We start from the raw sequence: 26,943 nt of genomic DNA, 5'->3' as shown, positions 1-26,943 counted from the left end.
CCACATTGACTGCATGGTAATAGAAGTTTGCTGAATATTTGTCATTCTTGAATTTCCAAATTTTGAAGCAATGCTCTTTATTTCACAGTGATATGATTGATGTGTTTTAAGTTTTCCTTTTCTTGGTCTTTCAGTATGCAGAGGTGCCAAAGCAGACATAGTATTCTTGACTGATGCTTCCTGGAGTATTGGTGATGATAACTTCAACAAAGTAGTGAAATTTGTTTTTAATACAGTAGGAGCCTTTGACTTGATTAATCCTGCTGGAATCCAGGTAGGTTTGTTATTTCCATTGGGTACGTTTTGGAGGGAAACTGAAGATCAAGCTAAATTACTAAAATTACATCTGATTTTTCTTTTCTTTCAGAATGCTATCTTGTTTTGTATTAGATTATTGTACAGTGCTTATGTATATGTGTGCATATATAATTATTTATGAAATATATTGGTCATTTTGTAAAGAAAAAGGGAATCCAGTCTATCCTGAGAGATTACTATCCTGAAAGACAAAAGTTGTAGTCTGTGGAAATCCTCGAGGCAGAGAAACTGGGGTGATGTATAGTCAATGTATGGGCAATTTTATATTTTTGCTTATTTGTATAGGGCATCAACAACTGGTACACTACCTTGTTGTTACATGCTAGGTTTTGTCTGTGTCATATCAGAAATCTGTTTTGGGGACAGTTTGACTGTTGAGTGAGGATTACGTTTTAATTTCTTAGTGCAAGAAAGGAGTCCTGTGCATGTAGAGTCCAGCTGGCTTGCCATTAGCCTTGTCTTGTTGAGCTGCCTAGAATCCCACTGCAGTAAGTAGGCAAAATCCCTTTGAGAGAGGCACTTGCAGAAGTCTCTTCATCCTATCCTAAAGATAGATAACATGGGTCCATTCCACAGTGGGCATTGTGAAAGTATGAAAAGGTGAAAAGTTAGTCCTCTTAACTAATTAGTGCAGCTTTAAAGAGTAAACAGTAGTATCTTTGTTGGTGACACAGACAGTGGGATGGAGTGCACCCTCAGCAAGTTTGCCAATGACACCTAGCTCTGTGGTGTGGTTGACATGCTGGAGGGAAGGGATGCCATCCAGAGGGACTTTGGCAGGCTTGAGAGGTGGGCATGTGAGAGCCTCATGAAGATCAACAAGGCTAAGTGCAGGGTCCCTGCACCCGGATCAGGGCAATCACAAGCATAAATACAGGCTGGGTGATGAAGGGATTGAGAGCAGCCCTGCCAAGAAGGACTTGGGGGTGTTGGTTGATGAGAAACTCAGCATAACCTGGCAATGTCCACTTGCAGCCCAGAAAGCCAACTGTATTCTGGGTTACCTCAAAGGAAGTGTGGCCAGCAGGTCGAAGGAGGTGATTCTGCCCCTCTACTTCACCCTCATGAAAGCCCACCTGGAGTACTGTGTTCAGCTCTGGGGCCCCCAGTGTAAGAAGGACATGGACACGTTGGAGTGAGTCAGGACGAGGGCCGTGAAGATGGTCAGAGGGATGGAGCACCTCCCCTATGAGGACAGACTGAGAGAGTTGGGGTTGTTCAGCCTGGAGAAGAGAAGGGTCTGGGGAGACCTTCTTGCAGCCTTCCAGTACTTAAAGTGAGCTTTATAAGAAAGATGGGGGGCAGACTTTTTAACAGGGCCTGTAGTGACAGGATAAGTGATAATGTTTTTAAACTAAAAGAGGGTAGATTTAGACTAGGTATAAGGCAGAAATTCTTTACAATGAGGGTGGTGAGGCACTGGAACAGGCTGCCCAGAGAAGTTGTGGATGCCCCATCCCTGGAAGTGTTCAAGGCCAGGCTGGATGGGGCTTTGAGCAACCTGGTCTAGTGGAAGGTGTCTCTGCCCATGGCAGGGGGCTTGGAACTAGGTGATCTTTAAGGTCCCTTCCAATCCAAAACATTCTGTGATTCTATGATAATAGCTAATGAGGAATAGACTTTCAGAATTTCTGGGCTGATCATAGCTACGTCAAAGACATTTCCAGTCAGGCTTCTAACTGTAAGCCTTGCACCATTACTGGTTTTCTTCTGCTTATGGGAAGTTGGATGAGATGACTGCCTAAGTTCCCATAACTATTTCTCTTTCACTAGATGAAGTGAATAACATGAGATGTGAGAGAATTTCTTACAAGGTATTTCTGGAGCATTGTGATGACCTGCACGTCCAATGCATTTTCCTTGGTTAGAAGGCTGAAGGTTTTTTTTTGTTTGGCTGTTTTTTTTTGTGGGAGATTGTGTGAGTGATTTTCCCCGGTAACTAGAAAAACTATTTACAATGCTTATGAACTGCCTTTCATCTTCTAGGCAGATTTTTAGTTCTTTGATTGATCTTTAACTCTCTAGACATTTTTAAGGAAAAGATACCCTTCATACTTTGCTTTGTCTCAGACATTCTTTATCCTTCTTAGCTCTAGTCTATACCAGCTAGTTTTCTTTCCCATTTGTTTGTTTGTTTCATAGTATTTTTTTTCCTGCAAATACCCATGAGTCCCCAGCCTAGAGATAGAGAAGGCCTAATACAGGTGACAGAGACATGTAATTGCTAATGTCTAGTAAAATATTTAAATGACCTACCTCTTGGGATAGTTGCAATAATCTCTGTTTTTTAAATGGATATTAATAATTTAAAAAGGGGTTTATACTTCAGTAAATATGAATATATACATACAGAGAGGTGTCTATTCAGCACCAAATTAGTATATTATAATATTGCAATTTTACAGAATATTAAAAGGAGCAAAATGATATATATATAAATATTTTTAAATTATTTCAGAATAAATATTCTGTGATTGTATTCCAGTATTTAAGGCAAGAGAGTACACAGTTCTGTATATATCCAACTTTATTGACATTCTATTGCCAAATTATTTTTGTATTTCTTAAAAAAAAACCTGGAAGAGGTTTTGTAAATGCTGTACCTCTGCTCAGAAGCAGAGAATAGGCACTTTATATACTGCATCATAGTAATAGCAATAATTTAATCATACGTATTTAAAATCACATCACAATTTATACATGAAAGGCAAAGAAAAGAGTGTTGTGTGCACATTGTTTACTAATATACCACAATAAATATTTCAGTGGAGAGAGCTGGTCTGAACATGGAGGTATGAGACTGAACACCCTGATATATTCCATTTCAGGTTTCGTTTGTGCAGTACAGTGATGAGGCAAAATCTGAATTTAAACTGAATACATTTGATGACAAGGCCCAGGCCCTGGGAGCTCTTCAAAATATTCAGTACAGAGGAGGAAACACAAGGACAGGTAATCCTGAGCAGTAATTGTATTTCTTTAAGATAAAATGTTTTCAGAAACTGCCTCATTAACCTAATATTGCATGGATGAAGAATTAGGTTTTTATGTTCTGTTTTAGCTGTGTGGCTGTGCCCTTTCAAAGTAGAGTATGGGATTTCTTCTCTTGTGGATAATATGGCTGACTCCTTGTTCGTTATGCACTTTGCAGGCAAAGCCCTAACATTTATCAAAGAAAAGGTTTTGACTTGGGAGAGTGGCATGAGGCGAGGTGTTCCCAAGGTACTTGTTGTTGTCACAGATGGTCGATCTCAGGATGAGGTGAGGAAAGCAGCAACGGTCATACAGCACTCTGGTAAGCAGCTCACAGTACCTGGCTCTTTCATTTCCTTATGTGTTAAGCAATGCAATTATAAGTGGTGCTTCAATTATCTGGGAATCCTTTACTCACCATTTATGGACTCAGAAACGTATTCTGAGTATTTAGGAAAAAGTCAAAACTATTTAAAAAATGTAGAATCTCTGGCGCAGACTTACTTTTTCTTTCTCTGGCTTTTTCTCTGGGGAAGGATGTGGCTTGCTAAGGCTTTCAAGTAATTCCTCACGCACATCGTTTCATAGACTTGACTTTTGGTTACTTCTTTCTCTCCTTGCTGTGTGGACCCCAGGGATCATTGTGAAGTGTACTCCATTCTAGTGCTTTTGATGTAATGAGCCTGGGTTTTGGACTCTATGTTTTACCTGGTGTAATCTAGTGGATCTCCAGTTGAAGTAACTGCTTTTGGTCGAGCTTGGTCTGAACTGACTCCTTCATTGTGTTTTGAGCTGAGAAGCATTGCACTTCCTCTTCAGATTTGCTGGATGTGGCTTATGTCAAATAATCTACTCCTGTCTCTGCACCCAGCAGTTTTGCACTTCACGAACCACCTGAAGTCCTGCTCCCAGAGTAAGGAGTTGTTGCACTTCCTTATGGAAATCATGGGTATATAAACAACAAGTGGTCATTTTCTCTGCCTTTGTAATCTGAAGGAGTCAGCTCTGTCTAGATGGTTTCTAAAGATGTGTGGCTACCCTACTTATAAAAATCTCTACAGTCTCCCTGGATAATCTGCTTCAGTGCTTAACTACCCTAAAAGTTGGAAAGCTTTGCCTCACATTTCACCCAAGCGTTTCATCAGGCTAATGAAACTATTGTCATCTTTTCATTTACCTAGTTAACCAGGAAAGCAGTTGATCACTGTCCACTGTATCGGGCCTTCATATTTGAAACCTGTTGTCATTTCCTCTTTCTGTCTTCTCTTTTCTAGACTAAACAAACCTACTTCTTTCAATGTCCTGTTGATCATGTTTTCCAAACCTCTTACCATTTTTGCTCTCCTCTCTACTTGCTTAGGTTTCTTTGCATCTTAAATGTCGTGCTCAAAGCTGGACAGTATTTCAGCCAAAGCTTCACCAGAACTGACTACAGAGGAATAACTATGTTCTTTTTGAAAAATTAAAAATGTCAATAAAGATACCTTTATCATTTGCAATAAATGTGAATTCTGCTTTCAGCCTCCAACCAACATTTCCAACATCTGTGCAGTTTCATGTGAATGAAATTTTCTGGGAGTTTTTTTTTTTTCTATACAGTGCTGAATTGTTCTGTAACTTTTTTTTTTTTCTTCCTTGTTTGCTGGTATGGCAAAAAGATGTCAAATTATCACATGGAGGCTTAGGTGGGAGAAGGGAAAGGAAGAAATGAGTCAGAGACAGAATTCTGTAAAGGCTAGAAGATAGCAGGAAACGAAAATTTGACACAGAAGGCAAGGAGATACTAATTTAAGGATTTGAAGAGGAAAATCGCCCTGACAAAGAAGGAGATTATACTGTTACACCTGGTGATATGATTAATTTCTAGGGTCTGGGGTCTTCTCATTTGACTTAAGCCATCTATCCAAATGTCTAGTCTAAGGTCATCATGTAGGGTCCTTTTATGGCTAGTGAAGAGAGCAACTAGCTTAGACTTGTTGCTAACTTGGAAAGTAAAAATTGGTGAAGTGAATATCACCCTAAGAAAGTGAAAGAGAAACTGAGAAGCATGAAGTGCAGGAGATGGCAAGAGCTAGAGAACTGGATAACTAATAATCTGCACAGATATTTTGGACACAGAACAGATTTAAGATACTGTAGAGTTGAGAGGATTATACATTTTGTATGAAAGAGTGAGGGGACTATGAAGCAAGGGCTATATGAGATTGGATAATGCCGAAGAAAAATCAATGAAGAAAGCAGAAGAAAGTTTTGAAAGAAAGATGCAAAAATCAGTTTAATCCCTCCTGAGCTTTAATAGGGTGAAAGGATCTCCAGAATGTATGCTTATAACAAAGGCCAGATAAAAGACCAGGTAGAGACTGAGAAATCAATGATAGAGATAGTTTGTGAAATATGGACCTGAAAAACGGTAATGTACATTTACTACATTTCAAGTAACAAGTATTATTTTTACAGGCTTCAGTGTCTTTGTGGTTGGTGTGGCTGATGTAGATTACAATGAGCTGGCCAAGATTGCCAGCAAGCCCAGTGAGCGTCATGTATTTATTGTTGATGACTTTGATGCCTTTGAAAAGATTCAAGATAACCTTGTCACCTTTGTGTGTGAGACAGCTACCTCAAGTGAGTAGAAGACATAATTTTCCCTTTTCCCAAATTAATACATTTGCTTATATACTGATAGTGTAGCCATGCCATTTAAGGTACATCAAAATAAATGTTCATATATAAAAGTTGGGTTTCATAATAACTGGACATAGTTTAAGGGAGCAATTTACTTTTTAAAAATTTTGAAGTAGGTATTATATTTTAGGTAATCTTGTCTCACATTTCAAAAGTATTGATATAACAAAAAAAGAGTAACAGTCAGTGAGAACCACTGCTCTTTAAGAAGTAGAATGATGTCTAATCTGAACTGGGGGCACAACAGGTCTCTTATTTACAACTGGTCTATGGGTTCTAAAGAGGTGCAGCTACAGTGTGTGATGCTGTTTTAAAATTATCTAAATAAAGTTGTTTACTCAAGTGAAATCCTTCTATGGCAAAAATAAGAAATTCTCAGGCCTGTCATGTGCAACTGTGTACTCCCTAACTGCCTCATCCGCTGGCTCCTGAGGAGCCATATAAATCTGCAGTTTTTCCTTGTGAATCTGACAGCTATTATGCAGTTGACTCATGCCTTAAATATTCATGGAAAGACTGTGTCATTGTGCTCCTTTCTTCTTATGAATTAGACTCTTAAATATTTGGGGGGTTCATTTGTTATTCCATTCAATTTGTCACGATAGAAATATCCCACCAAAAGTAGTGAGTAAAGATTTTAAGTACATCTACCACAGAGCAGAACACAGTATGACAAAAGTAACAAAAGTTGGATGACAATTTATAATAGCACAGACTTTTTGGTAATAAAACTTTCTGAAGTATGTATATGTTCATATCCTATTAGGTTTTATGGTTTTGAATTATATGTTGTTTCATGTCTTTTAGCTTGTCCTCTTATTTACTTGGAGGGATACACTTCACCTGGTAAGTGTCTAATATTTTGGCATAGGTTCATTTGTGTCTTTTACAGGTCTACAGTGTTTTTATTTTTTAATTTTCTCTCCCATTTAAAGGTTTCAAGATGCTGGAATCATATAATTTAACAGAGAAGCATTTTGCTTCTGTACAAGGTGTATCACTGGAATCAGGCTCTTTCCCAAGCTATGTCGCATATAGACTCCACAAAAATGCCTTTGTCAGCCAGCCAATACGGTAAGTAAACTTGAAAGACTCATATTTAGGGCAAGTAGATGAGGAAGGATTAATAGAGTTTATAGATGATTGCATTGGTATCTCATGGAAGGTTAATTTATTTTATGTTCTTTTTACTGAACTTCAAGAAATATACTCTAAAGAACACCTATCATTGTTCTCATTAAATGCTTATCTATTTCTTCCATTGTGATCTGTTCACTATTAATCCAGTTGCTTATTTTTCTTTTTTGAGATTATGCTGCTTAACCATTTGAGTTGCATATAATCCCATTTGTCTGTAGGCAGTTGAACAACAGGCTCCTTACTAAAACAAGCTCCACGTTGCCGGAGAGAGATGGTTTCAATATGGAGGGATAAGCACCACTTTTAGCAGAGGCATCATTCATACTGCAATAGGCAGCACATTGACACCATTAACTTAGGGTAGTTTCTCCTCTACTGGAGTTGCTGTATTTGGCAAATGGAATGGAGTTTTCAAGGGCCTGTGGTCTTAGAGCTTGCTTATGGAGCGGTAATATATGGTCATTCTTGCCAACATTTTTTTCCCAAAACCCAAAAAGACTTAGCAGTTAGTTTTACTAAGAGGGGAACAGCATCTCTCTCTCTTTCTTTTTACATTTTTTCCTCACCCTACTATTTAAGTACATTTCAGAAAAAGTCATTCTGAGTCAGAGGAGATGCCTAAAAATAGCCCATTATTCCTATTAAATTTAAGGAAATTTTATCTTCTTTTCATGCAAGCCTTTGAAATCTTCTGCAATCCTGCCAGATTTGGTAAAGATCAGATCACAGGCACAGGAGCTGGGGTTTACGAAGAAATAATGTCTTTTTGCCAGTCTTCTCAGCTCACAACTTTAAAAGTGGAGGACTTGAGGTCCTTCTGAGTTACTTGATGTGCCATTATAGCTATGGGGGTGATAGGTCTCTGGCAGCCTGGATTTTTACAATCTAGGGAAGTACAGATAATCCCAGTTTTGCAACTCTCTTACATTAAGATAAACCTTGCATTTAGCAGGATAAGATGATAAAAAGACAATAAAAGACAGACTTCCTGTTTATTTCATCTTTTTTTAGAATGCAGCGATACACAGTCTGTTGTCTGCTGTAGGAGGTGGAGTAGACTTGCCAAAGTATTCTGGGCACATATTTTTCATGAGAAGCCAGGGAATAAAACTCACTTTAGACTGAGTCAGCAAAGCAATAAAAGCATCCTGATCCTGGTGGCCTAGTTGTTTCCATATCTGAAATAACTTGGTATCCAAGTTATAAATAGTCTTGCTATATCTACTTTAATATTTCCATTCTTGCACTGTGCCATGTGGTGGTGCTGACTTAGTGATATGGCTATTATTGCAGAGTCCATAATTGTATGGGTACATAAGCTTTGCCTAAAATACAGAGCAGCTACTGTCTTCATTTTAAGGTTACTATGTTTCTGTTCATGAAGCTAAATCCCTTTCTCAGTTCCATTATAACGGTTAAGGAGGAGCAGAAACTACGGCCTTCTTACAGTTCCCTTCCTGCATTCCCTCCATTCCCCTTCAGAAAATACTGGAGGCCATTTAATGCAATTTTTTTTTAATGTCTAACAGTTTGAACATCACGAATCTAAACCTCAGCCATTGATGAATGAGGTGGAGCCCAAATACATCATCAGCTGCAGACAATACGTTAAATATCTCCTTCACTGCATCTATGCCTGAAGGGCAGGAACGCTTAAGTGCTGTTTTCTGTTGCCTGTATAAAACGGACCAGATGAAAAAAGAATAAAGCTGCAATCTTCTTTTCTGTATTTATCATTAAGGAATTTATAATATGTGTAGTTTATACAGAATCTTGCCACAAGAATACATCTCCAAGAGTTCTTGGTCATATTCTGGCCTCTTCCATAACCATGGTGCCTGGACCAGCTGCTGGCAGTTCATCGTAACAAATCACATAGTGTTTTTTACCACAAGGTTCTTTTCTATTTGAGAGAGCAGTTAAAATGCTCAGTTCCATTAAACACTGTGGTTTCCCTGTTACTCTCATGTCTTTTCTTTGAAAAAGAGCAAATAATGAAGATCTTATTTTCCTCATGTGAAAAAACGTCTTCATATTGTCTTAACAGGGAGATTCACCCCGAGGGATTACCACAGGCATACACTATCATTCTGTTATTCCGTCTTCTGCCTGAATCCCCCAATGAGCCTTTTGCAATTTGGCAGATTGCAGACAGAGATTACAAACCACAAGTTGGAGTTGTGCTTGATCGTAAGGATGATTATGCTTATTGAATAAAGAATTTATATGTTACATTAATTTGCATGCATTCTTCCCAAATATTTCCAAACCTGCATTCCTACATGGTAAAAGGATTATATATTTTTAATTTTAAGAGACTTTTTTTTTTTTTATTTGTACGTCAGTTGTTTTTTTTCAACTCAGAATAATTCATCTAATCTACATTTCAGCTTTGGTATTACCTCTAAAACCAAAGGAAAATACATCTATATACTTATGGGTCAGTAAGACCATCCATATAACCTGTGTTTACCCAACTGAGTGGTATATTACATTTTATCTATAAGTGTATCTTCTGATGGTGGTTTCAGTTGTACATGTGAAATGGAATGTATTATTTTCATTTATTGCAGCTTCCAGCAAAATGCTGTCATTCTTTAACAAGGATACAAGGGGAGAGGTTCAAACTGTAACTTTTGATAATGATGAAGTAAAGAAGATCTTTTATGGAAGCTTCCATAAGGTAAAGGATTGAAATTATGAATGTTGCTTTCTGAAGTGCTGTTCTTTGAAACAAAAAACAAGCAGAAATCATTATCAGTTATATCCAGTCTTTGTATAGTACTGTAAGTTGACATAGGGACTTAACGGATCATATAAAACAAGATCTCTGAAGTTATAGCTCTTCTTTGAACCAGTGTAAGAGATTTGTCAAGAATTTGTCAGGATTGTGTAAGTGGAGGGATATATCATATAGACTTCATAGCCTAATTCCTAGCACATGAAAGAGGCAGAATAAAAGATAAACTGGAAAAAAAAGGAAAAGAAGTTGTGGTGAGAAAACATTGGGGTACAGTGTAATGATTTGAAATCATTCAGAGAAGAGGAAGATATAGCCACAGAAAGTAAGTTGCTATTAACTTACAGATAAAGGTAGGGAATGAATTTTGGGAGGTGAATAGCATATTGAATGAGATTCATATGTTTAACAAATGTAATACATGTATATGTATATATTTTGTATGTATGAATGTGTATTGGTATATTTTTTGCTTAAATTCACTGGGCCTAAAATACTCCAAAGTAATGTTAACTGAGGAAGCAACAATAATGAGAGAGAGCCCATAGAAGATTGTATAATCTATTTGTGAATTAGAATGAAGATCACATTTTTGAATTGTCAAAATGGCTAGTGAAATCCTTACATGTTACTGCATCTGCCTTCAGTTGTGATAATTTTGTGCTTCCTTTTCTAATTTTGTGCACCAAATTATGAAAACGTGATCCTGCCAGGCTTCCTTACCTCTAGTCATCAAGAAGTGTTTGACTCAGACTACATGTATACCTAAAACACAATGGAAAAAATATTTTCCTGCTGTGTTAAGTATATATGTTTAGGGCAAGAAAGTGAGTTGCAATTGCAACATATTTGGTCAGCTGAAATGCACATTCTCATGTTTTCATTTATCTCCCTTCTGTTTAGTTTAGTTTTCTTCTGATGACTAAATATGGCTGGAGTATGACATTTGTTTTCTTTATGATACCGTCTCCTGCATGACTAGTCACTACCAGCATTCCTCTGAGGATACTGATAAGAGGTTGCCTCTGTCAACTTGCTGATACTGGAGGCCACATAGTCAACCTAGCTCTGCTAGGCTGAAAGCAGGGAAAGATAGCTGGTGCCAGCATTATAATATTTTGTGACTTCATCTGTTTAAAACATGGATGACTACAAAAATCACACAGTGCTATAAAAGCTGTTGGTTTCCTCAGAATTTATCAGAGGATAGTTTCCCAAACTGCTTCTATGTTGTATCCAATTATTCTTGTTTTATAATGTATTTAATGGCTAATTATTTTTTTCCTATATGAAGAAATGTTTATGTTATTGACTTTGTAACCGATAATTATGAGTAGGCTTGGATCACAACCACAGTAGGCAGCCTCTATTTCGTCCTTGGCATTTCGCTTTTTGCCTTTTTTTTTTTTTTTTTGATAGCCTAGTAGGACACCTGAATTAAAAGGAAATGCATTAATCTACTGGAGTGAGAAAAACCGTCAGTAAAAGCTACAATAGATATTGTTTTGATGTAAAAGTTGAGACATCTTATTGCCAAGGAGTACTTTTAAGACACAGAACAGCTTGTAGCATGCCCCGTTTTAGAAATCAGTGTTAGAGTTGAAACTTCCTTTCTTTGGGTCAGTGGTGTGAAGCTCTCTACATGCTGTACTGCCAGCAGTCTGTTTTATGTGTCTGCTGCTAATTTAAGTGAAGTTCAGAATCATATTTTTCCTTTTAGTTTCTCTAAATGTAATAGAGCTGAGCAGAATTGTCTGACAGCACTTACAGTGAAGCTCTGCTCATTTATCAGAGCAAATGGGGAACAACCTGCAACCTCAGCAATACTAGCAGTTATGTATAACTGTTCATTACATTTGCTGATGAATAATAATAACAAAAATCTGGATTTTTATTTACCCTGTTATTATTTTAATAGTTAAATACACTCATACATATGAAAAGAAATCAACCCGAAGATGCCAAATGAGGTACAGGAGTAACAGCCATTTGCAAATTATCTTAGAGCTCTAGAACTATGAATTCCTGCTTATGAGACTATTTCTTAAGCAAAAATGTATTGTTTACTCAGTGCAGTGTGTCATTCCCCTTCTTTTTTTTCCCAGAAAGGAATCAAAAGTTCAGATTTTGATAGTATTTAAAGTAACTGGAGCAGCCTTGATTTAAAGAGCTGTATTTGTGATTTTTCACCATGTAACTGAGCTGACTCCTCTGGATTCTCACCAGAATGATTAGTGAGGTTGCTCTATGAGTCAGGTTGTTAATGATAGCATCATGGGATTCCACAGCTCACGTGCTGGGAAAGCCTTATGTATGAGCCATGTTGATTAGCTCCTAATAAAGTATAGCAGTAGTTTCAGCTGAATGGAAAGCAAGATTAACACGTTTCAAAATGTACTTTTGCAATTTCTCCTACCATCCAGTTTCAAAGCAATGACAAATCTTTAGAATTCAAGATGTTTTCCAAAATATCAAACATTTTTGTGGTTTTCATTCGATGACTTACTGGCTTATTCAGTGAAGCACAGTTAACTACACCTAACCGTGCAGGGAAATTTACTTTGGCATACTTGAATGCTTTGCGTAGCAGAGCTATGGTGAAAGCTGTTGAATCTGGCAAGTCCCATAGGAAAAATCCTGACTGCTTGAGACAGTCGTTAAGTTTATAACTAAATGTTCTGGAGAGACAGATGACTTCTACTTTCTTATTCTTACCGTGCTAAACTTTCTTTTAGATTGCAGTTTTGCAGTAGATAGCCACAGGAAATTGGAAAATTAGTGTATGTCTTTCTGCTGATGTACATATGGGATAATAGTTTGCTTAGCTTATTGATGTGGTTCATCTAGCAGTAGATCAGAACACCACCAAACTTTATCTTAGAAAGGGTCCAGAGAGAAAGATTAAAGTATGTTTTCTTTCTTAAAACCTCAATGGCTTCTGACACTGAGAATAGTCAGAAGTGATGCTTTATGTTGGTGTGTTAGAAATTGAAGAGAGGATTTCTGTTAACATTTTGTTGATGTTAATTTGTTGAAAACAAAATGTAGCTGCATTGTATACAGAGATGTTTTATTTACTGTACACACTATATGCATACTTTTATTAGATTTATGCTTGGGCCATGAAATTCAGGCTGGAATTCAGAGCTGGCATTAAATCAGCAGTGAGCTGAGTCAATGTCTTGGGGGAGCCCTGCTTATTTTTGACTGCTGGGCTAGCTGCTGCTTTCGATAGATCGACAAAGCTCAGCAGTCATTGCTCTTCAAACATTTTCTGATGATCCCATTCAACATTCTCACGTGGATTCACCTTTCCTAATTTTTGTGTGCAAATGAAAATGCAGTAATATGCTTTCACTATGCAGATGTCATTTGCTTTATTTAATTTGTGATAAATACTTAACATTCCAGTAGAAAAACTTGCATATTAGGTATCTTTCAGAATTAGTGAATTACATCTGTGATGAGTTTAAACTGTCTGATGCATTCATTAACCTGTAAAATTTAGTCATCAGCTTATGGTATTTAAATAATAATGAATTTAAAGTTTTGGCATGGTGCTTATTTTATTTTGTAGAAAGTTTGGAATGTAATACCAAAATATACTTTGGACACACTCAGTTATCTTTCCTCTATTTTTTGTATTTGGTCAATGAACAATGTGGGGAATGTGAATTAAAAAAAACCACTTGTATACACAGCACTGAGAATTAAAGTGTGACGCCGACTGAATTTCAGATGACAAAAAATGAGGGCAGTTTCAAAAGTCTTAATTCCAGTTATATAAAGCATAAGCACATAATGTTTAAAGAGTTTTAGATAAGCTATGCAGATGCCTTGGAGACAACTCCACATGGGAAAATATTTAATATGGAAAAAAAGAACAAATTCTCAGGAGATTGTTCAGGCACTTGTTGACTCAGGACATTTAAGGGAATCTGTCTTTCAACTTTATGCCAATTTTTTAAAGCAGTCATCAAATAGCAATATGTTTCTGAAGCGTTGTGTACTGTGGTAACAGAAGCTTTAAAACACAAATAATTCAAGGATTCTTTACTACTGATCTGTGTTGATATTTTAACAACTACATAGATGTTATAATGTTGTATATAAAATATATGCAGTATGTAAAATATATAAAGCCACTGAAACCTTTCTGTTGCCTTAAGAAGTTCTTCTATCAACTGCATACTAGATTTACTAAAATGTCAGTTCCTTGTTTCTTTCTTGGAGACTCCTGAATGTCTTTGGTTTTCAGCGAAATGTAGGAAATTCCCTTTCATAACATTTGCCACACGTACTATAAATTTTTGGAATGGTAACCATTGCTTTCATTTTATTTGTTCTTCTGTTTAAGGTTTGTGATGTTTTCCCCAAACACGTCATTCTTTTCTCCTGGTAAACATACTCTTCCTTTGTTACAGTAATTCTTTTTGCCCTAATCTCTTCCTCTTCTTCCCTGTTTCCCCTTATTTTGGCGTATGTTTTTGTAGCCAAATTTCTCTCATGGAAATTTCTCTCTTGCATCTTCCATTATTTTGTCTTTTTCTGGGCAGGCTTCTCTGCTCACTTCCTGTATCTCAATGTAACTAATGCCTCTGGTTGAGTCATCTGTGGATCTTTGGATCTAAAACAATCTACTCTCTGAACTACAGAGTTTATTAGCCAGTGGGTAGTCACAGGCTCATAAACCTCTTGTGTGGTCCCAGCCATCAGAAGAGGACAAGCAGAGCTTATATTCACTTCCTCTCAGAAATTCTTTTTACTTTTTTTCTTTTATGCCATCTTAAAGCAATTTTCAGGCAAGCTTTTTTAAAAATAGACCATTGCAGTTCAACTATTATTTTAAATAGTATTTCTTAGCTGTGCTTGCATAACCGTCTTACTGACCTTCAACACATTTTAAAGAGGTTACTAATGTCATAGACTTTCCTTGAGTTTGGATTTTTCCACCAGTTGAAAGTAAAACAGCATCACTAGGAAGAAAATTTAAAACAGTATTACCTAAACAGTGAAATACTGTTAAACTATTAGAGTAAATTTGCCTATGTGCATTTTCTAAATATCATGGTAAACTTTTTTTCAGGTCCATATTGTTGTAACTTCATCAAATGTTAAGATTTACATTGACTGCAGTGAAATACTGGAAAAACCAATTAAGGCAGCTGGGAACATCACAACTGATGGCTATGAAATACTTGGGAAACTTATGAAAGGCGACCGGAAATCAGCAACAGTAAGAAATAAACCTTAATCCATTCATTAATGCAAGTCCTTGAAATTTTCTGAGGAAAGAGATTAGACATTAAGGATTGCTAAGAAACCAATATTGCACCCAAAGCTTTCAAATGCCTGTACTGCAAGATCGAATATACTTAACAGAGAAGTTTGGTGTTCTCATTCTAACAGAATTGTGAGAAAAAAAATCTAATAGCTGAAAGTTGCAGTCAGGTAAATTCAAACAAGAGCAGAAAAATTTTTTCTTTAATAGAGGGAGTATTTAGTCATTGAAACCATTTACTGTGGATTCTCTATCCCTGCAAGTCTTTAAATGAAGATTGCTTTGTTTTTCTAAAAGACATATTCTAATGAACAGTTTTTAATTCTAGCAAGTCCTATGGTCTCTCTTGTACCGGGTGATCAGAGTAATACCCACTGGCTTTATGATCAACAAACCTACTGTGAAGAAGTGTCTGCTGCTATGAAGGGCATATCAATTATCTTGATGGATTAACTACACTTAATATGTAAACAGTGCTATTATCTGGGCTTCATATTAGAAGAGTTAAGTCTGCAATCTGACCCATGTGTGCAAACCCTAACACCTGAAGAAGGTTCTTGGTACTCACCACCAAATATTTGGTTGTACGTATCAAACTACAGGATCATAGCTCTTGGGGTGAAAAAAAGAGAGGAAACTGCTTTCACCGTACAGTGTACCTAAGGTACTCCAGCCTTTTTGCATTAGCTTTTCTCCACTAGTGTCAGTGGAAAGTTCCATACACGAATCTGAATTATTATGACTCAAGGACTGCAGCTCTCTGAGCTGGTCCAAAAGTTTTTCAGCCAGATTTCATGTTGAAGTGCACAGGCACTCAGTCGATGTAGTTGTTCATCACTATTATTCATTAAGTATTGCAAAATATTTCTTGAGTCACTTTATTTGGCTACCTTTTGCCCCAGAACAAGAGCAAGCATCAGTTCTTGAAGTTCTTGTAGCCTTATGTAGGCTTGGTTTTAAGTGTTTTATTCTTAATTAATTTTTCTGTCAGTGTCAAAAAAGAAGTGAAAGACTGATGTTAACTACACTAGAAAGAAATTGTTTGGGGTGTCATTTTTAATGATAATGCCAACAGATTTCATAAATAACATCTCTAGTATCTTTCAAGAGTCCCCCTTTCTTTTACAGTTAGAAATTCAGAATTTTGACATTGTATGCAGTCCGGTTTGGACTAGCAGAGACAGATGCTGTGATCTTCCTTCTATGGTAAGTATAAATGAACAAGAGGTTATTCAGAAAATCGTTATTAATGGCAAATTTAACAGCATCAATATTAGCCTGGTATTATACCTCACACTGACTGAATCACCCAGCTGAATCACAGTTGTCAGAGCAGCCAGTGAACAATACTGCATTTCAAAGTTTTGTGTCTGAGGGAGAAAGATTGAAATGTGGTAGAATTGAGTCTCTTGGGAATGGTGGAAAAAATGTTGGTTCTGTTTTGTATTTCAGTGATATTTAACATCCTAGGTGTCATGAATGTATTAGCTATATTATTTTTTTTAATTTAATCTATTCTTAGATTGGCATTTAAAAAGCAACTAGTTTATTCTTTGTCAGAGCAAGCTGATTTTCTAATGAATATAAATACTCGAACAACAGAAATTGCATATGAATTTGATTTTGCCTGTGTGTCTGTTGTTAGTGCCTTATAAAACTCACAGAGAAAATTTGCTAAAAATAGGAAAGGTCCTGTAGAAACATTTAGAAACCACCGCTTAGCTGTGAGTTTTACTTATACTTGGAAACAGGATAATAGAGAATCTTGCTATTATTGTTTTAGAAAAATATGCTGCCACCAAGTACTTTTTCTTTAAAAGGACAGTAATAGTTGTGATTTAATTTTCAGAGAGATGAAGCAAAATGCCCAGCTCTTCCAAATGCTTGTACCTGTACTCAAGACAGTGTGGGACCTCCAGGACCCCCTGGACCAGCTGTAAGGAAGTATTTGCAAGAGTCAGATTTTCTGATTTTTAAATTTACAGAAGTAGTTTTATGTTGATCTGTGGTTTTGTGAAACAAAGGTCAGTCAGAGAGATATTTTCTATTAGCATGTCCATAACATCAGGATAATCTGTTCCCCTTTCATCTTAGTTTAAAACACAGTTGGGCAGTTCCTACCACCTCTACTTGTTTATATAATAATCCTTTTTCCACATTTCCAATGTGATCACTGTGAATAGCTCCTTATTGTTTGATAGGTTGAAAGAATCTGGCCCAATCTCAGCTGTCTTGCTGCTTCATGTACGAGATATTTTTAACGGACTATGCAAATATTTTTCCTAAATACAGAGTCAGGATTTCACTCCAAGGAAACATTCTTTACTATGTCAGGGAAATAAATTAGTTACTCTCTTTTTTTGTGTGGAGAGATAGTAATCTATGGAATGGATATGGTCCTACCAATTGCTTTGAATATAAGGGAGTTATACTCAGCCCAGTAGTCTTTCTACTTCGAAGCTATCAAAAATGCAGGATGAGGCATCTGAAGCCCAGTTAAGTTGTCTGGCAGTCTATTAGTGAGGTTTCCAGAGATTTTAATGAATATAAATTGAAGAAGTTTCTATCTGCAGAGACAAAAATGACAGTAATTTTTCATGGGCTGAATTGGCAAGGCTGAAGCTGATGTGGTTTACCTTAGTTTCTGATGCATCTTTTATTCTAGTACTCTTTTTAGCAGTGTGATCTATACAATTCAAAACTTTGGGCTTTCACATCAGAGTTTGATAAAGAGGATTCATAATGCACACCAGTATGATGTACCCTTGCTTTTCCTGTGTGAAATGTATTTTCCTTCCAAATATTTAATTTAGGGTGGCCCAGGCGCAAAAGGTCCCAGAGGTGAAAGGGGTTTGACTGGATCATCTGTAAGTATCTTTCTGGAATACATCTATAATGTTGCTGCATGCTTACCTGTGTGAAAATTTGTGTGCTTAGTTCTATGCTGAGCTAAGAATGGAGATTAAAAATTTAATTGGAAATATGCCTATATGCTATTTATGTGCAGCCTACTTATTTGAGGCTGTGTATACAGAGCTTATGTATATATGTAGCCTCAATGGCGTTGACTGCACATCTGGAAACTAGAATACATGCATCAGGGTGTTAATACACACTCTGCAGCATTCTTGTCCTTTCTTCTGTACAGAGGCGATAGCTATACTTCTAATTAATACTGCCAGAAGGCACATATTGGCCTGAGACTGCCAACATGAATCACAGAACAGCTTATGAAAGAATATGCCACTTGGATAACTGTTTCCACAGTTGTTCTGAAGTATTAAATGTGTCTTTAGGCTTCTGACTTATCCTAAGTGTCTAACCCAAAGGATTTTACAGTTACGGATCTAAGAAGGGATTGTCATTTACAATCTTGTTTTAATTTTCTGCTTTAAGGGGCCACCTGGTCCTCGTGGTGAGACGGGTCCTCCTGGTCCTCAAGGTCCCCCAGGTCCACAGGGCCCCAATGGGCTGTCAATCCCAGGAGAACCGGTGAGTGGCCATTCTGAATGTGGGTGTCACTGTGTGTGGAGTCAGAGCTGACCATGGGGGTGGTGGTCTTGGGAAGAGGGTGCTAGCTTTGCTCTAACATTTGTTTTTCCCTGCGATGTGGTAGTATTATGAAACAAGTCTCTTTCTGAAACAAGTCTCTCCCAATGCAACAGCATTTTCTGTCCTGAATGTTACATATGCTTATGGGATGTCTGTGAAGCGACAGAGTCTAAACACTGTAATGTACACTGTGCTACCCTATTTTTTCTCTTACAGATTTTCTATAGTTTCTAGGCTTTCAAATTCTAGGCCTCAAAACTATCAAACTCTGGTGCAGGAAAATTAAGCATGCAATATTACTCTGAAAGATTTCTCACAGAATTACATGTCCAACTTCTATTTTCTGAGCTTAAATCAGCAGCTGAAAGTTGAGAGAGGCAATGGGTGCCTAGATCTAGGCATACAAAATAGCTCCTCATTTTTAGGGGGCTTTCTTGGCAGCAGCATGCATATTTTAACGAGGGGCTACTTCTGATTTCATGTACATACTTTCAAAGACAGAGTAACTATATTAACACTGATGAAGGTTCACCAGATTCTGCTTTTTATAGCAGATAACATAGGTAATCCTTTGTCTACATTCTGAATATATCAAGACTGCTTTTGCCACATTTTAATAAGTAATCACCCCAAAAGCAGGAATATAATTTTGATGTTTCCTGTTTAGGAAAGGAATAGCTTGAATTTTAATATAACCAGGAGCTTTTTGTATGAAGTCTGATTAAAATATAAAGTTTATGAAAACAAATAATAGAATTGGTGTCTGATTGTAAACTGTCTCATTTTGCATTTGAAACCAGGTTACTTTCTCAGTCTATAATGTAATTTGGGAAATGGAAAACAAAATGTGCTTTAAGATTAGGTGCACCTTCTGTTTTGTAAGGACAAAATAGAAAGATTTTGTTAACCAGTGTAGATCTTTTTCAGTTTTTTGTTACATGCCGGGAGGAAAAACTTCATCAAGATGGGCTAGAGGTGCCAAACAGCAAGAAAGGCCAAACACATTCCTTTTACATGTGGAATATGATAAATACTTTTATTTGTCACATTCAGTTTGAAAACCTTTGAAGAATGAAAACACCAACAAAACTGACATAATTGTTCTCATTCATTCTAATGAGAAGTTGTAACAATGTGAGAGTGCCACTTTTGAGTCATGTAATTTTGCTTTTCATATCAATCGCAATTCACATTGGCAGGCTATATTTACAAATTGTTTGATTATTTGTGTGTCATCAACAGTTATTAATGCTGGATTATCACACAAGCCACTGTGGGTAATATTGAATTGTCACATTTAGCTCATTTGGGTTTAGACTGTGCATTTATCCTACAGAGCTGTAGTATATATGGAATGCAACCAGCTTGTGAAAGACAAGACATTGCTGCTTTATATGCTCCCGCACCCTGTGTCCTGGAAGTGTGTAATGCTTTTTAGACCATGGGTTAGAGAAAAACAGTGATACTTTAAAAAGACCAAGGTTTTACCTTTCATGAGCTCAGACAGCTCCATTCACCAGCTGGGAAAGATAAGGAAGGTTGGGAGAAAACATTAACCCTACCCTGCTTTCCTGCCTGTGAAGACATTGGTATCAGTCTCTCTTACTGAAAAGCCCATGTCACTTCCTTATCAAAGTATGTGCCCTCTCCAAATGTCTGCTTGCCTATGTTTTTAATATAACATCAACCAGTCCTCCTGCATTTGCAGATGTTTGTGAGATGATCAGTATTGCTTCAGTTAAGAGGTATATGTATCTTGCTTTATTCCATAATACATAGTTGGCTTATGGTTTCCTTAATTTAGGTATCTTGCAGGAAATATTTTGTGTCCATTTACACAAATTAATTATTTTGCTGATCTATTCTGTAATTCAGACTCTTTAACAATAATTTTTGAAAATTATAGGGTCGTCAAGGAATGAAAGGTGATGCTGGCCAGCCTGGACTACCAGGGAGATCGGTAAGTCGACACTTAAACAAGATAATGTCATTTTACAGTATTCCTCATGCAGGCTGGCTGCTCTTTGACATCACTAGGAGTCATGGGCTTCTTATACCTTCCTAAGCAATAGTTTGGGAAACATAATTACCTTACACTTAGGAATTTGAAATGTAGGAAATAGTAAACTATTCAAAACAGCAAGAGTGAAAGAACAGCTGTACAGAGTCAAGCCAAATGTCCATCTGGACAGTTGTAAATGCACAGGGACACACCACTGGATTAGGAAAAGTACACTGATAACTCCCCAGGAAGGTCCCTCAACTTCTGACCACCTGCAGTTAAATGTCTTCCTAAAATAAAGGTTGCAGAACCCCTCTTCAGCAATGTTGTCTAATTGCTTTCTACTTTTGGAAGTCAAATGGTCTTGGGACACTAACTGTATGCTTTCTGAAAGAAGAAAGCAATATTAAATTTCACTTTCTTGCAGGTTTCTATATTATAAACTAGGATTAGGTTGTGAAAAGAAAATATAAGTGTTTTTTTGGATAGCCAGCCAGAGTTGGATAATCTAAGGTCATTGATCTGCACATGTGGTGCCAACTAATATTCCTTGGTTACTATATTGTCCTTGGTTTTACTGGGGATATAAAGACTATATGTGAGATGCTTAAATGGTGTTGTGGATTTAGTTTCATGTATCAGATAAGCTCAGTCATGAACCAAGGGCCTTGTATTCTTTACCTGTTTTATTAGTCCTTATAACCCTGGGAGTAGGGTTTATTACATTTAGGGAGTAGTAATATCCTGTAGAAAGCAATGCTAAGTTTTAGTGTACAGCGAGATTAGACAGAAAAGGGGGAACAACATGACAACATGACACAAGACTGTTCAATATTCAGTTCCTACAACAGTGGTACTGATCCTACAGACTGTTGAATGAAATTACTCCTGAGTGTCCTCTAATGTAGCCTGCCTGTTTAATGTTAACGTTTTTTCTCTATGCAGAAACTACAAGCAACAGAAACTGAATTTAAAATATGCACAATAAAGCAGCAGAATTTTAAAAAATATGATAATGGGGGAAAAGAATAATAAAGGAAGAGTCTAATTTTTGTTTCTTTAGATACACTCTGATCAATGATTGCAGCTACACTTTAGCACCAGGTGTTAAAGGATTAGCTGACATCTGTAAGTCATGCTTGTAAAGGCAATAAACCAGTTATATCTGTTTTATGGGAACAGTACTGAAAATTATTTTTGAAGTTGAATTATGGGCTGGTGAGGAAATGGAAGTAAAAAGTAGAGTGAGGGTGTTGTATCAGGTATATGAAATAAATGGTTTCTTGTAAAGGTTTGTTTTATTTTTTAAATGCCAAAAAACAACATTGAAGACAGTTAAATATTTGAATGTGTGCACATATATTGGCATGATTAGCATAGCAGTGATGTTTGTTCTGTCATGGATACAGTTTATTATTCCTTTTTCCTCTAGGGAACCCCAGGTTTACCTGGTCCACCTGGACCAATGGGACCTCCAGGAGAAAGGGTAAGGTTTCCTCAGTTTATCTTCTGAAAAGACCAAGTAATTTTGGTCCCCCCGTCCCACTTCTTTATCACCTCTTTCTATTTTGAAATACTTTTTCAGAAGGAGTTCTTTTATCAGTATCCAACCTGGTGAGGTAGAAGTGGACTGGAAAAACTTAGGGGTGAAAACCTCCCCAGATAGCCGTAGGGTAGCCAGATAGTTTCTGTGAAAATTGCACTGCTCGCTCTTCTGATTAGGTTCTCAGATGCCTGCATCCACAGGGCAGTATGTAAACTGAGCAGGGCTCTGCTGAGGTACTTGGCCCTGCTGTCTTCCACACACTGTTGCTGCTGCTTTGAAACTCTGCCTGTCTCAATGTCTGGGAGATGTCATATCCGTAAAGAATCTGTCTGTGCCATTGTTACCGTGAAGGTCAAGTTTGCTCCTTAACCTTTGACTATCTGGAGCTTTTCTTTGGATGGGGGTGTCTGAAATGTCTTCATGATGAAGGGCATGTGCACAGGTATTTAATTGTGGAGTTGTTGCAAGCCCTTGCTTCTAATTTGAGGTCAACTAAGCAAATTTCTTTTGTCCTCACAGTGGCATACCACCTTTGAGATGACTGAAGCAATGACTGACCTTTATAGTCAAAATTAATATCTGATAAGAGCATTTATAGTTATCCTTTAGTGGGAGTTGATAGCTGGAAATGAAAACAGACAACCATATGATAGTCAGTTGCCAAAGAATGTACTATGGGATTCATGGGTCATTAGTGGGCCATGGACCATAAATATTAATTTGTGAATGCATTGTTAGATTATTGAAATGGGATTTCTCAGCATCTTTTCTTGCAGAGTAAGTGTCTGAGAGGGAGGTTGTTCTTCATTTAAGGAGAAACATCTGATTTTCCAGCTAATCTGTGAGCGAGAGAATAGCAAAAAGGGAAATCTTGCTTCTCTGGGCTAGAACAACAATTCCTTTTCTTAAAAATGTTGAGAGTGTCTTGTTCCATCTTCAGTTAATCAACAACAGCTGAACATCTAAACTGGCTGAAGCTCATTGCTCCATAGCCTTCTCCAGCGTTAGTTGTGATAGCTATTTTTAAAACTTACATTGTGGATAGGTTTAAAAATACATGTTATAGTAATGAAGAGTATTGCAATTACGTAATCTTAAAGGCCATTTTAATCATGCTACAATCTTAGGCTAGTCTCTAATCATGTTTTTGTTTTTGAACAGGGTTTCACAGGAAAAGATGGTCCCACAGGTCCCAGAGGCCCACCAGGACCAGCGGTAAATATAACTTTGTCTTTGGTATACTCTGAAATAAGAGACCTAAGCCAAGAGAGAGCCACATTGACATTTTCAGTCTCTGTCAAATATGAAATGGATCCTTTGTTTAATATCCTAAATGGATCTGTGAAGCTCTCAGTAAAGGTGAGCAGACAGCTGCATAGATCATGTCTTCACAAACATTTATGAGAGTGGTTTTGAAACTGATTTCTGCCAGTGTAAGTAAGGGAAGCACCAGTTTACTGGGTTCTTTAGGCAGGATATTTAAATGCATAGTTAGGTCTACTGAAATCAACCAGCTTATTAGTTGTAGTCTAGTGAAAAGACACGCTGTTAATACAATTTTTTCTTGACAAGAGTGTTTGAGGATTATTTTTTGCTTCAAAAGCTACTGCATTGTGTTTTGTGGGACCATGTTAGAAAAGCTGCTGCAGCTCCATGTTACCAGGTCCAACCAGTAGTGAGGTGGAAGATATATTCCCAGTAGGCACACGTACAGAGACCACACATTTACACCACGTGTATTTATGTAGAGAGGATTCCACCAGGGTAGGGTATTATTTGGGATACTCTCTCTCCCCCATGGTTGTCTTTCTGGTGCACATGTGGGTGCAGATTGTGGGTGTGCAGATAACCTTTTATCATATAACCTAACACTGGTCTTTTATTAGTTCATATTTATCTAGTATCACTAGAATGACTTTCATGGACTTCTTGTTTGGACTTTCACATGGATCACAGACCTGCTAGATGAAGTTAGAAGGCCAAAGGGTCTTGCACTCCTTTAGGAATCTGTTACTAAGAGCAATACCAAAAACATATAGACACATTCTGTGTCTTTAGATTCAGAAATACCTGTTAAACTGTGGTGTTATATAAAAGAACACAATTCCATGAAGAAATAAACTATTTTTTCTGAGGAGTTTTCAAGTCTGATATGTACCTAATAGAAAAACCTCCAAACAGATAGGAGCCGTTTTCAGTATTGCTTTGCACTCAATACAATGACACATTTCTTATTAGCATTTAGGCCATTGTGGATTTCCACAATTCACTTTACATGTCTTCTGCTGTAGGGTGCCCCAGGAGTTCCAGGAGTTGCTGGCCCAAGTGGAAAACCAGGGAAACCAGGAGATCGTGGGACACCAGTAAGATAATGATACACTTATAGTATCAGATTTAAAATTACAGTCTGTTGATGAAAATGAGACTTCTCCGTGCTTTAAATCTTGTCTTGCACTTAAGACGGTGGTTAATACAGTGGAGCTGACCTAAGACCACAAGCCTTTTTTTCAAACAATTTTATTTTTACAGTATGTCATTTTGCTGAGTTTAATAGTTGGGGCTGGAAATTGTGGTCTCTGGTTTCCACTAAAAAGATCATAGGCTATTACGTGCCAAGGCATATATTCCTACACTGCATAAGCATGAAGAACTGGGTCAGCAAAATGACTGGAAAGTCTTTATAGTTGTGTATGTGTGTGTAGTAAAAAAGTGGTACACTGCTGAAGGTGGACAATCTTTGATAATATTATATAATCACTTCTGTTTCGCAAGTGTTTTATGTTTTTTACAATGTGATTTTGCAATTATTTGGGAATTGTTTCTGTGGGTTCAAATCAAACCTTTAAAGTTAAAGTGCATCCTGAATAGGGAGAAGGAGCAGAAGGTGCTGCCTCCCACCAACAGTTTCAGGAGAAATTTGAATTGATTCATTTATAGGATCTCTAAGAAATTATGCTTGAATCAGGAGTGGAGACAGCAGTTGAAGTGGGAAGTCATTCATTAGTTGTAACTTAATGTCTGGCAATCAGTTGGAATTTTCCATCCTGCATCAATGTCATTGTGTGTACGACAGCTGGATAATTTGGAAGAATATAGAGTAGGCTGGGCAGCTTGGTGGTTATGAAGTGGAAGTTCCCAGGAGCATCTGGAACCTGGGTCATTTTCTCATACACGTGCTGAATTCAGTCTGCTTTTGCCAGCCTATAAATCCCATTTCGCCTTGCTGTAGAGGACATTGAGCGTCTTAGGAAAGTACTGAAACTTTCCTGCCTTTAGACCTACACTGCTAATGTGATATTCCTGACATGTCAGATGCTAGGCAGACGTAGATGGGGCACAAGGTGTTGTGGTTTGTTCACAAGTGAGCGTCAAACTACCAGGTGTATCCAAGTTTTCCTTCACCTGGGGCACTGGATAGCTGACCCAGTTCAGCAGCAAAGAGCTTCTGCAGGTAAATAATGTGCATAGAATGAAATTTGGCTACAAGCCCAGTTTCACTGCTTTTGCAAAGCAAAGCAGTCAACTTCTGTCCAAGCACCGCGTGTAAGTTCTCTTACACTCTAATCTTAAGAGTTCCTTTCAGGTAGAAATACGTTGGTTTTTTCCAGTTATTGCACTTTCTTTTAATGGTATGCTGTGCACCGTATTTACAATTTTTTATGTTTCTAGAACAGATCCCAGCAAGAATTCTGGCTTACACCTTGCACAGATGTTTTATCAGACTCCTGGTGGACCGAATTTCAATGCTTTCCTTTGTGTCCAGTATTAGAATTGTCAAAGGTGCAGCCTAATGGCCAAATGTAACTTGCAGTGTCCTGAATCATAATTCAGGCTTGCCTGAATTTGTAACTTCCCATCCTGGAGAAGGATAATGAGACTTCACTTTGCCTCTGATAAATACAAGGAGTAAATAATTTTCAACTAGATTCTGCCATTTTTTCTTCTACCTGAACAATCTGTAATGCTGGTACTATGCAGTGCAAGTCAGGTGATAGATCCCTACAAGGCAAGGAACATTACATCCCAGGCAAAAGACACAGTTACATGCAAAGTATGAGGAGCCTTGGTGTCATGAAGGCATTCCCAGTGAATGCAGTCAATTTGAGCTCTTGCCTGATGTGTTAAATACTACTAATGTGCTAAGTTGAGGCAGACCACACCATGAATGTGGCTGTAAACATTTCTCTGCCTCAATGCGTACTTACACTAGAAGAAGTTGATATTTGAAACATTAACTGAATTTGCATGGAAATAGGAAATTTGACTTTATAATCTGCTTATAAGTACTTCCAAGAGGAACTTATGTGTTTTTTCAGTGTAGTAACAAAATGACCAAGAAAGGAACAGTAAGAACACAAATAAGTCAGTAAATCTATTGAGAATTGATCACTGGCTATCCTAGAGGAAATTAATATATCGGTCCTCTGTCTGTCTGGTCAAACAGAAAGTGAGAATTTGGTCGTAGTCTGTGCATATATCATAGGGTAACAACCAGCAAGGATATGAAAGAGTAACTAAGCTAAGAGAAGGTATTGGTTCAAGAAGAAATGCATATATGTTTTCTGTGAATAAATGTAACAGGAAATAGAAGATCTTGGACTACCAGAGAAGAAAAGCTCCAGTACTGTTGTTTTATAGGTGTGAGAGTCCAAATGGTAATGAATACATAGGCAGACTAAGTCATATAAAAGTGGAACTGTCTTGTTTGT

At 37.3% G+C, this 26,943-nt stretch overlaps 1 protein-coding gene across 1 annotated transcript in view; it reads left to right on the top strand.

The window, feature by feature from the left end:
- COL12A1 (collagen type XII alpha 1 chain) overlaps positions 1 to 26,943 on the top strand; it is a gene marked incomplete at its 5' end in the record, with an annotated part of 104,175 nt that overhangs the window by 65,872 nt on the left and 11,360 nt on the right. Inside the window, 17 exons of the mRNA XM_081998047.1 lie at positions 135 to 274; positions 3,147 to 3,270; positions 3,470 to 3,613; positions 5,749 to 5,913; positions 6,781 to 6,819; positions 6,909 to 7,047; positions 9,161 to 9,303; positions 9,687 to 9,796; positions 14,940 to 15,089; positions 16,263 to 16,340; positions 16,984 to 17,070; positions 17,948 to 18,001; positions 18,531 to 18,626; positions 20,593 to 20,646; positions 22,121 to 22,174; positions 23,396 to 23,449; positions 24,526 to 24,597. Of these exons, the coding sequence (XP_081854173.1) occupies positions 135 to 274; positions 3,147 to 3,270; positions 3,470 to 3,613; positions 5,749 to 5,913; positions 6,781 to 6,819; positions 6,909 to 7,047; positions 9,161 to 9,303; positions 9,687 to 9,796; positions 14,940 to 15,089; positions 16,263 to 16,340; positions 16,984 to 17,070; positions 17,948 to 18,001; positions 18,531 to 18,626; positions 20,593 to 20,646; positions 22,121 to 22,174; positions 23,396 to 23,449; positions 24,526 to 24,597 (1,703 nt within the window). The remainder of the gene's footprint in view (positions 1 to 134; positions 275 to 3,146; positions 3,271 to 3,469; positions 3,614 to 5,748; positions 5,914 to 6,780; positions 6,820 to 6,908; positions 7,048 to 9,160; positions 9,304 to 9,686; positions 9,797 to 14,939; positions 15,090 to 16,262; positions 16,341 to 16,983; positions 17,071 to 17,947; positions 18,002 to 18,530; positions 18,627 to 20,592; positions 20,647 to 22,120; positions 22,175 to 23,395; positions 23,450 to 24,525; positions 24,598 to 26,943) is intronic.

Source organism: Phaethon aethereus (genome assembly GCF_964289735.1).
Source record: "Phaethon aethereus genome assembly, chromosome: 3".
In the NCBI taxonomy this organism is placed as follows: Eukaryota; Metazoa; Chordata; class Aves; order Phaethontiformes; family Phaethontidae; genus Phaethon; species Phaethon aethereus.
This window is presented reverse-complemented; position numbering and strand designations above follow the sequence as displayed.